Below are 11,549 nucleotides of genomic sequence, written 5' to 3'. Positions count from 1 at the left end.
CCATCTAAACAAAGAGAACGGACCACATGAAATAATCTATTCACATAAAAAAATCATCTGTTATTCTTCTGTTTAAGCGTCTCGTTAAAATCTAAATATTCATCTTAAACAATGTAAGAAATAATATAGTGGTATAATCTGAATGATTGGTGTGTCGACCAATCTACCGTAGCACAAGTTCAAAGGAGAAACGTGTAGAAATAAAAGACTCAAACTTTTTACAGATAGTAAATGTGATAAGTTTTCTCCAGAGCCCCTTTTTTTATCTGAAGTGGACACTTTCATATAAATTCACAGGTGTTCACAGTAATTTGACAACAGACTGGGGAGAGTCAGACAAAGTGGCCGTGCACGAGCCATAACATATTTTACTTCATTTATATCAATCTAATTTTGACAAGATGGCCGCCGTCTTTAAGTGACCAGGGATTAAAAGCCTGTGGTTCAGTGTGTGTTAGCACAGGAAATCATGTGGGCACTCAGGCCAGGGGAGCACATGTGGTCTCATTGGCCCTCTCCCACACACACTTATCTGACAGCAGCCCTGTGTTAGTTAAGTAACTGACAGCTGGTAAGGACTATAGACTTGTACTTACAGGTACATGGACTGTATCGAAAGGACACCAGGAATCACAGTTTCTGCAGCCAGTCGAATATTGCTCAATTTCCTCCAGAGTGATTACAGAGAACTCCTTCTGTAGCTCGTTATTAATGCTCGAGGGGACCAGTGACAGGAAAGGAGAGATTGTTATTACTGTTGATCAAGTATAAGCTGAAAAGTCTACAGAATAAACAAGTGACTGAAACAAGGCAAAACGAGATATAGAAATAAAAAAGTATAAATAAAAAAAACCCAATAAGTTCAGAAATGTCAAAGATCTGCTTTATACATGTTTTTCAGTACAATACAGGTCAGCAAAGCTGAGGTGGTGAAGGTGACCCTAGTTACCACAAAGTTAAAATGATGCATGTCTTCCCTTGAAAGCCGCGTGTGGTCAGTTAATGCACATTTTGTTTTACAGTTACAACCAGATATTAAGACCAATATGGCATCTGAGTCAATATCCTAACAGAGGACATGACTGAACACAAAGGAGAGTGAGATCTAGCGAAAAGAAAAAAATATCCAACACGTGACGGATAAAGATGTCATGAAGTGACCTTTCTAGAAAAGGAAAGCTACAAATTAATTTGGATGCATAGAACTACTATGAAATGAAGACAGCAGCGGTGCTAAATGAACAGTAGTGACGGACGGTTTAATGTGCTTTTAAAAAGAACATCAGCCTTGACGTGGCGCGTGGCGAGAGGCGAGGGTGCGGTGGCCTACGATCGGACGAGGTTGGCAGTAGCGCATCTTTATCCACCAAGTGGCCGTGAATGTAAAATGAACAGCAAAAAAGTGAGAACGCATGCTGTTTTGGCTACTTCTACAAAGGTCTCTATGTACAGAATCTTTACACTTACAGCTATGAGGTTCTTTCCTGAGCAGGAATTAGCAAAGGAACATAGTGTTTGTGTGTGTGCTTATGTGTGAAGCTGCCTATAGTTCAAAATACAGCACTGGGGATAATAACTCCCAGTCACCAATCTCAGCATTGTTAACGCACAATACCTGGTTAGTGTAGACAATAACAGATAAGAAGGATAACCATATCTCCCCTGTGTCAGGAACACATGATCTTCTCCGTGTGTGAGGACCAGCACTGACTGAGTGTGACGGTACAAGGTCAAAATTTCAGAAGCAGAACTTTTCCACTGATTCGAAGGATAAATACGGTAATTGAAAGACTGACGGGGAGAAGTTTCCCAAGTCGGCTCATTAAAAAGGAATCAGAGCCATTTTCAGCACAATTATGTCTTCCTATACTCTCTTATCACTGTGAGAAGAATCAGAGAGAAGACTTTAGCTCTAAGCCACAGTCTGACAGCAGATCTGTTTTTGCCCCTAAAACTCAATTGTGCTGAGGGAGACGTGGATTCTATAATCTGACATAAAACACCGGAGGGTCAGTGAAAAAAGACACAAGAGATGTAGAAAGAAAGCTAACGCAACGCAGCACTCAGGAAAGGTAGCACACAGCCTCCATGAGATGATACTAATGCTGCAAGTGAGAGAGAAGCAGAGTCAGTGTCACCATGCTAGCAGCTAATGTACAGTGTGCAGGAGGTGGTGGGGACTGCAGAGGTCACACAGGGAGGGGTGGTGGGGGGGTCTAACCCTGCTCGTCCCCACCCTCGGTGGCTGCATGCAGAGCAGCTGAAGCTTCTCCATTACAACGCGATGTGGGCTCGGGCTCCTGCGGCGCCGGGCTCGGCTGCTGTGGATCCGCGGCTGGGGCCGCCGCCTCGGCTCCGGCCTCAGGTGCCGGTTGGCTTATCTCCGTTCCAGCAGGGAGCTCCGTGACGGCAGCGGGCACTCCCTCGGGTGCAGATGACGTTGCAGAGGGGTCGGTGGCAGCCGGAGGAGCCGCACCGTCCGCTGGGGCGGCGGCCGCAGGGGTAGCCGCCCTCGATTCACTCGACTCAGGTGCTCTCAGCCTCTTCATGATGGTGGTGACCCGCACAGCTTTCTGTAGGAGGGAGAACAAACTGAACTCAAAGATGAAGGTGCTGCAACCTGAAAACTTACTCAAAGAACATCGACTCTCACTGGATTTCCTTCCCTCTTACACAACACTTCACTACTACAGTTTCCTGTTCAAGGACTGCACAACTACTGTTGAACTTTGTGATGAAGAGCGTCCTGGAAGAGAGAACAAAAGGGCTCACCTTCCACTTAGCTCTGGCGAAGTTCTTCTCTATTTGTGCGCACACATTTTCCTTGATGTTCTTATCTGAAGCTGCACCGCCAGAGATCCTGTTGTATGAAATGGGAAAAACACAACGTCACAACAGAGCTTTATGCCTCCATTATTTTTTAATACCAGAGGCTACTGCACACTGTAATATTCAATGTGTTGTTCATTTTATTGCTTGGCAAACTTTTACAGGAACTGTTTAACCTTTAAGGATTATTCTAATCATTTTCTTGGTCGGACCTTTTTCTACTAGTTTTTGGGTTTGGGTTTCTTGTTAAGCAAAGCATCAGTGTCGTTGTTAGCTTAATCAATGCTGAGCACTCATTAAGAACTGTGTTTCTCAATGCGATTTTAAGGGACACGTCAAACAAGAAAGAGAGTCTGCTCTTTTGCAGCTGTTCAGATCAGTCAACAGTCTCAGAACAGTTGAAAGAGTCTAATATCAAAGCTCTGCTGCCTACCATTCATGGTTTATAGCCTCCTGGGCTGTCAGTCTCTGGTCTTGATCCACCTCCATCAGACGTGCAACCAGACTCTTAGCTGTCAGAGAAAAATACACAGAAGACGCTCAACAAAAAAGCGTTTGTTCTCCTGATGGATGGGAACACAAACATGACATGTTTTTGACCGCAGCAGAAGCAAGAAGGAAGGAAGTCTGTGGCATTTTAAAATGTTTACAAAGCAAGCTGCCTTTGTGTTCTTTCACAGTGTTAACTTTATCCAACAAGTACCTGAATCAGAGATTTCGTCCCAGTACGGAGAGTCGAACTCATAATCGCCTGCCAGGATCTTTCGGAACAGGTTCTTGTCATGGTTTTCATAATCATCATCATCAGTTTCATCGTAGAAAGGAGGGTTTCCTGACAGCCTGAGGGAGCAAGAAGAAGAGAAGAGCGTCAAAAAGGCAAACATGCCATATTTAAACAATGACTATTATGTCATATTATATAGGGCATCTTTACCAACATCAACAAAGTCTGGAGATGTTATCAAAATGAGTCAACATGGCACCCATTTCTTTTTTTCCTTAAGTGTTTTAAAGTCAAAAAGGTCAAAGTTTGCACCAACAGACGCTCAACTCTCCCACAGTAAAGACTGCTCCTGAAATGCCTCATCAGTAGTCCCACCTTTATTTCTGTGATTTTGTGACATCACACTACGTCACAGAGTCACACATTTGCATAATTTATTCCTTAGTGGCTAGTTTGGCACGTAACAATTGATTTAGCACAGCTGCTCTGTTGTTGTTACCTATGTTGGGGTCAGGCATGTGTGAACTGACCAATCAGAAAAGACTGGGTGACTAGGGAGAGGGGCCTTAAAGAGACAGGAGCTAAAACAGAGTGTCTCAGACAGAGGGGGAATAAAGTGCTGCAACACTGGACAATGCATTTCTGAGCATTAAGGCATTTAAACTTAATCTAGCTGCAACCCAAAATAAGATTATGAACCTGAAAATGAGCAAAGTATGTCTCCTTTAAGTGAGGTGTAAAGCTTTAGAAAAACGATCATATGTTTGGAATTATAATCTCTTCTCTTTATGTTTCACGCCATCACTTACAGTATGTACATGATGACACCTGTCGCCCAGCAGTCCACAGGCCGGCCATATCGCTGTCTGCCAACCACCTCTGGAGCTGCACAACAACACAGACGCATCAAAATTTCTGGCTGCCACATCACATCATCTATCTGTTTAATAACGTCTTATTTATATTCTCACCCAGGTACTCTGGTGTCCCACAGGGGTCTTTGATTAGTCCGTTCTCCAGCTTGGCAAGATGGAAGTCGCTGATGACGATTTTGGAGTGCTTCAGGCGGTTGTAATAAACCAAGTTCTCCAACTAAAGAAGAAACACATTATGATGACAACTATTAATATACTACTCGTATCTAAGGTCTGTCGTTTTCATAGTCAATCATCTGGTCACTGTTTAGGAGGTTGTGAGATCATTTTCTGATGGAAATATAATGAGAAGACTGAAAGCATCTAAAAGTTTAATTATCCAGTGCAGATTAAAACCAGTCAAATCAAATGAGAGACAGTTTAATTTTGTCATTTTATCGTGACCGGACAAAAGATGAATGTCTCGACCAAGTTTGACGTATATCTGCTGCGTTGCTTTTCATTTCAGCTGACAGTCCCATACAGGGACTTTTATAAAGGTTTCAAGGTAGAGAAGCTAATTAAGCTTTTACTATTAATAGTCATCACATGGCAGGCCTCTCTTCTTTTGTTCCTACAAAGACTAAGGGTTATATTTTGTGAACTCTGTGCACCCTGCCCAGCGTCTTGCAGGCATGCCAATCACATATTTGCCATTTCTGTGGCCGACTCACCTGGTGCACTGAGGTTCACTTAGATACGTGCTGGGATCAGAAAGAATACATTAACATACATTATAGGTAGGCTACCAGCTTTCATCCCCTTTAAACACAGGGCTCTCCCCTGCATGACTGACAGCTCGGGAATCCTGTGGTGAGTTTTCCTCAGAGGAAAGTTATTGTCACCTACTCCATGCAGAGTTTCAAATATAGAGCTCAAATAATGACACTGCTTCATAAAAATCTGAAACACATGAAATATATAAAGTGAAATTCTGGTCATGCTAAGCGAGAGAAGTGCGAGGCAACAGCTCACTACAGGCAGCCATCACAGCGTGACTACGGCTCTGCTCTGCTGATCTGGACCATCAGCCATATGTACTATAGGCAGGTTGCTCGGCTGAATTAAAGTGAAATTGATTTCATGGAGCAGAGGCTTGTAGATTCTACTGGGGGTTATTGTTGGAGCTGCTGATAACGGCACAGAGAGGGTTTGCAGATGAAACGTTTTTCAGATTACAATCTTTGCTTCAGTAACATTTAGATCACTTCATCTTCAGCATATAACTGATTCCACAGGAGCTCCTGAGCACTCCTGAGTGTAAAAGTGGTTAAAAAGTGAAATCCTTTACATATATTACAGTTTTATTGCTCATGTAAGATGTAAGATGCCATCACGGTAATGGAACACGTATGCACTCCTGCATCTTGTTACCTTGAGGTTTCTGTGAACAATCCGCAGGGAGTGGAGGTAGGCCACAGCCTCCAACACCTGGCGCACCACGTTGCTGGTGTCTCGCTCTGAGTAGTAACCCTGGTCCAGGATCCAGTCAAACACCTCTCTGCCTGTCGCACTGTGGAAAAAGAAGGGCAGCAATGTGTTACATGCTGGATGTTTAAAGTTCAGCATTGGAAGATTTGCACCATGTAACAGCAATATTGTCAATTTAAATCTGACTGCAGCATCTTCACATGTTTCTTCTGTCAACCAATCAGCAAAGGCAACAAAAAAAAAAAAAGATCTGATAAAGTAGAGACCTCTAATTGTAATTAGAGATTTCATATTTAAAGTGAAATAATAATTACATTGTTGACAAGATTAAATAACACACCACATCTGTAAAAGGGAAACAGTATTAATCGTTTCCTATAGATCAGACCTACTTATCTGGCGGCCACATGGTCAAATGCAGCCCTTTAACAACCTCCTTCCGGCCCGTTGATAATTTTGTTAGCATTGGCTAATTAGCCTATTAATTAGTAATGTCCGTTGCTGTGGCTGCTGTTTAAGCAGAGGCAATTCACACGAATCGAACAACCTGAAAAGGTGTTTTATTTTTTTCTGTTATTTTGTAAATAATCAAATAGAGTTTCTTTTTCAATTGTAAAAACTAATAACCAAAGAGGGGCCCGTCTAAAAGAGCAGTTTAATGGACCTGGCTCAGGAGTTTTTTCTGTGTTTGATCATTTTCTCTGTAACCAGGATTCCTAAACCCTCGTGTCACGTGTCCTCCGAAGACGTGACAAGTATTGCACATTAGCATTAACATGGAAATGTATCAAATTCCCCAAGAACACATGCTGATGAGACTGGAGCCGCTAACAAGCATCAGTGGTGGAATGCAACTGAGTACATTTACTGCAGTACTGCACTTGAATTTGAGGCACATATACTTGAGTCTTTTGTTTTGTAGCAACTTTCAAATCAAGTCAAATCAAATAAATGTACTTTATATAGCCCAGAATCACAGTCACATTTCATCAGTGGGCTTTATAATGTGTGCAGTGAACGACACCCTCTGTTCTTAGACCCTCGATTCAAGTGAGGAGAAACTTGCCATATTAATAACTTTCTTCTTCAGTCCATTATCTGTATTTATATTGTTTAATAGCTTTGGTTTCGAGTTGGAGCTTATAGAATAAAATATCATTTTTAATGCAAAAACATTTATGGGTTCCACCTTTGCCAAATGTGAACATCTGCTGCTTGTTCATGTAAATACTTTAATAATTGTAGATTATTTCTAATGATTTTGATGTTTTTACTGTTGACTGAATTAAACAGGCTTACTGAAGGTGTATTGTGATGGCGTTTCTCACTATTTTCAGAATTTTCACAAACCAAACAATCAATCAGCTAACTGAGAAAATAATCAGCAGTTGCAGCTCTTTACAAAATAGTTGAAAATGCTCAGCCTCAAGCAACTGCAGCAAAAAAATCCTGCTTTTTCATCAGTGCATGAATAATAATAATCAGGCCATATAATATTTAACACTGTATCAGTCACTGGGGACATTTTTCTTTCATGAGGTCTTTTACTTTAATACTTTAAGAACATTTTACTGGTAAAACTTAAGTTAAATTGTCAATGCAGGACTTTTACTTGTAACCTAGTATCTTTTGCAGTGCGGTATTAGTACTTTTACTTAAGTAAGAGGATCTGAATACTTCCTCCACCACTGGAAAGCAATCATATCTGAATACCAAATGAGCGGAGTTCAGAGCTGTTCTCATATCTAGCAGGCCCCAGGCTACAGTAGCTCATTCCCCATGAGTCTATAATCAACACGTTGAGTTCAGCGGGCCCGAGCGGCTGCAGAGACAAGCTGAGAGCCTTTTCCCCCGACTCATCAGACATCTGAACTCACAGTTCAAGGAAGAGGAAGTACTCCTTTTTGGTCTCAAAGACGTCCACCAGTTGGAGGATATTGGGATGCTTCACCCTGAGGAGATGTGACACGAAGCAGAAGGCAGGGAGAGAAGCACAAAGAGAGAGGGAGAATGATGTCAGGAGTTATATAGGAGATGACGTCTGCATCGTTCATTCAGTTGGAGAAATAATGCAAAAGATCTGCTTTGATGCTCATGAATAACAGACTACAGTAGGCTGAGAGAGGGAGCAGCCGGGAAGGAAGCAACAATCACTTGACTTCACTTCACTGAGAATTGCATGTTCAACTGACCATCTACAGACAACCAGATTCATGTAATCAGGTGCATCCATGTGGGCATGAAGACAACCAGCAGCAGTGTGGTGGAGAGCAGTTGCCCATGTCTTCTACAACCACAGCATCAGAGGGGAAACTTTAAGGGGAATTTGGCCAATAAAGTTTCAGTATTTGAGGCTTCACAGTGTTGTTCTCGCCTGTCAGTGCCCCTGGAAGGTACAAAATATTCCTGTTGCCTTCAAGATCCTGCTCATCATTTTTGAAGTTGTACTGAATGTGAAAAGAACCCAATCTGTGTTTGAAATAACTTCCACATTAAATCAAGACTCTCCATTTCACTTAATGAAAGGGACATTGAGTTTTGGGACACTTATGCATCATTATCATTTTGCGTCACCACTGACAGGTGGTGACAGTGTTGCATAACTCTGATTTACATATCTGTTATATCAGGAGCCAAGGAAGAAGCATTGCATTATCAGATGGGATGGTGCATGTCCTTTGGACAACTATTGTTCCATTGTGAAGATTTCTAAAGCACAGATGTATAAATTTTGAATTCATGTGGGAGCAGAGTCATTTTTGCAAACTATGCAAATGCCTGCACATCTGATAAACACTCTTTTTCTCTCCTTATATAAGTTTTGTCTTACCAGTATAAACAGTATATAAAATTAAATTTCACCACTAAATAGCTCCTCTAGACATATACGACATAAAATATAAAACGTAATATATGTTTTTCCACAAAGAAATGTTCAATTGTCTCATTAAAATTATTTAAATTACATCCACTCTGCTCTGATTACAAAATCCAGTAACTATGAATATGTTGAAGACAGAACTTGATGTTTTGCCAGCCATTATCCCGAGCCTTTGACAGTTTGATTAGGCCGATGACTATGTTTTACTAGAGGTTAGAACTAGAAGGGCACTCAGAGCGCAGACCTCCACCAAGGTCAACAGTCCACTCTGCTTTGATATGCAAATCTGCAAACTTCACGGTCGATGTTATTGCTCGTTCTCATGAAGCAGCCTGCCTCATCAGAAAAACGACAATATAGATCTGCTATGAAAGCAGGTTATTATGACCCATATTGATGTTTCCTGTCAGGCGGCGACCTCTAACATCTTTAGTAATTATTACAGCAGGAAAAGGAGGAAGTGAAGTCAAGGAGTCTAGAGAGCAAAAAAGTCAGCTTAGGGAGGAGGTTGGGGATGGATGATCGGGTCGAACAAGCACAGGACTTTGATCCAGTCAACAGTGACTTTTTTTGGCTCAATTTCCGTCATGTACATACCGTAAGTGAAGTTACGTACATAACCAGGTACGTTCATAACAGAAGTTACAAAAGTAACTTATCTATTTTAACCTAAACCACAATTATTTTCCTAAAACTAATCAAGTAGTTTTCTTGCCTAAACCTGACAAGGATGAGGATGTGTTCCGTGAATCTGAAAGTTTGAGCATTTTTTCCTTGATATCTCGGGCGGAGTTTATTGCAGATGATTCACACCAAGTGCTGCAGAAACGAGCCCTCAAACCTGGAAATCAGTTAACATTATGAACTTCTGGTTCTTCTTTTTCCTCATCTTCATGTCAATGGGTTTTTCGAATAGGTTTTTTGGTTAAATGCCTGAAAAAAGCTCTGTGGTTCAGACAAACGTAAGAGATTTTGATCTACGACATAAAACAAATACCCTGTTTAAAACGGTGGTTAATAACGAGTGGCTAAATGAGACTACAGAGGCTGTCAGGGACATTAAACATCATCACACTGACAGAGACTCATCTACTCACTAGTCCAGGCAGACACGAGTTGCAAACTATTCTAACTCTAACTTTACAACTAGTAGATTGATCAGTGTATAGTATAGTAAAGTGTGTATTATAAAGCGTAGTAAGATGCTTAGTGGTGGTGATGTTGAAGTCATGTGACCACAATGTAGTTCATTTATAGCTTAACACTAGCTTTCTACCTATGACAATTTTATTTGTGCTTCAAAAGTCATAAACGTGGTTTGAAAATTATCTTGCTGAACAAAATGTACATCATACATTTTTGAGATTATATTCTATCATAATCCAAATTCAATGGAAAAGTCCAATAGGCTTTTTGCAGGGGGAACCAGGGTGATGCTAACTTCCGGGTTAGCCTACAACAACACATCATCCCTGCAGCACTCAGGTTTTGACATTACTGAACTTTACTACCATCTACCAGATTTTAAGATGTCTGTCATTTATGCTGCCGAGGCCAAATGCTCTCTCTCACAATGTTAACGAACATATGAAATAATTAGTGCATCCCCCCCATACTTAATGGGTTCTTTTCTGGCCCGTGCTACACCATTCTACTAATTTTCATGACATTTGGGCCAGTAGTTCTTGCTGACAGACAGACAGGCAAACAGACAAACACATAACCTCCTTGGCAGAGGTAAGTAGATAATCACAGAGAAGATAAGACAATATGTCTCAGATACAACAAGGCACTTAGAAACAGTGTCTGTGGGTGATCACTCAGTAAAATGAGCTCTGCCTGACTTTTTTCTTTCATCAAAGTAAAAGATTTGTTTCAGTTTTGTTTTTCTTCTCCAAAATTGTTTCTGTCGGTGAAATTGGTATTTAAGAGGATTAAAAAGGAGAAACAACAAACAGAGAACTTGACAGTCTCATCACAAAACTAATCATGCACTATTTAACTCAGACATTTAGACTCCAGAGAACATTAACCGCAATGAACTCACATCTTCAAGATGAGGATCTCGTTTTTCGCAGCCTTGCGGACTTTCCTCCCGTCCTTTTTCAGGAACTTTTTACATGTGTACATTTTCATTGTGGTTTTGTCCTTGGCCCTGAATATCTCACAGAACTCCTCCCTGAAAAGATTCACAGATGTATAAACGCAGATCACAAAGGTTTCATGAGAAAAGACAGCAGCATTCAGAAGTCTGTGCAGAAGATGTTGAGGAAGAAGCTGTTAAGATACTCACGACTTGACAATCTGACCCAGGTCATATTTATCTGTCACGTCCGAAGGATTGTTATAATCCTTCTTCTCCCCGATCGTTAAACAGCCAAATGGCATGGCCACTCCTCACCTGTGGAAAGACAAATTCAAGACGAGACAACAGAGGGAGAGGATGAGAGGAATAAAAGGACAGATAACACTTTCTCTCTTCAATCTCTTTTTTCTTGCTGATGATTTCTTTTCGATCTGGCGTCACACTGTGCCATTTTATTACACTGAATGATGACTTTGGCTTAAAACGCAGCCCTCCCTCAGTCAAAAAGTATTACTTCAATGATGCTGAGAAAGCCTTTCAGAAGTGTGCAAGCTAAAGAGCCACCAGAGGCGGTATCCATGCAGCGGATTGTTTCACACACTGTAACAGAGCCTTTCATGATCCTGCATTAATAAAGGCCAGAGCCATGGTGGGCCTCTGCTGCACAGGCTCAGCTTTATGCAG

General features: G+C 41.3%; 1 protein-coding gene across 1 annotated transcript; it reads right to left on the bottom strand.

The window, feature by feature from the left end:
• Positions 1–2,216: 2,216 nt before the first annotated feature.
• On the bottom strand, positions 2,217–11,167 carry LOC140998720 (caM kinase-like vesicle-associated protein). Its single transcript, XM_073469080.1, has 10 exons — positions 11,073–11,167; positions 10,827–10,958; positions 7,776–7,850; positions 5,842–5,980; positions 4,525–4,645; positions 4,363–4,438; positions 3,533–3,669; positions 3,263–3,341; positions 2,773–2,860; positions 2,217–2,573 (listed from the first exon to the last, which is right to left on the bottom strand). Exons 1-10 carry the CDS (start codon positions 11,165–11,167, stop codon positions 2,217–2,219), a joined length of 1,299 nt encoding a protein of 432 aa, XP_073325181.1.
• Positions 11,168–11,549: the final 382 nt, after the last annotated feature.

Source organism: Pagrus major, chromosome 6 (assembly GCF_040436345.1).
Source record: "Pagrus major chromosome 6, Pma_NU_1.0".
Classification (NCBI taxonomy): domain Eukaryota; kingdom Metazoa; phylum Chordata; class Actinopteri; order Spariformes; family Sparidae; genus Pagrus; species Pagrus major.
The sequence above is the reverse complement of the archived record's forward strand: the minus strand, read 5'-3'. Positions and strand labels throughout refer to the sequence as shown.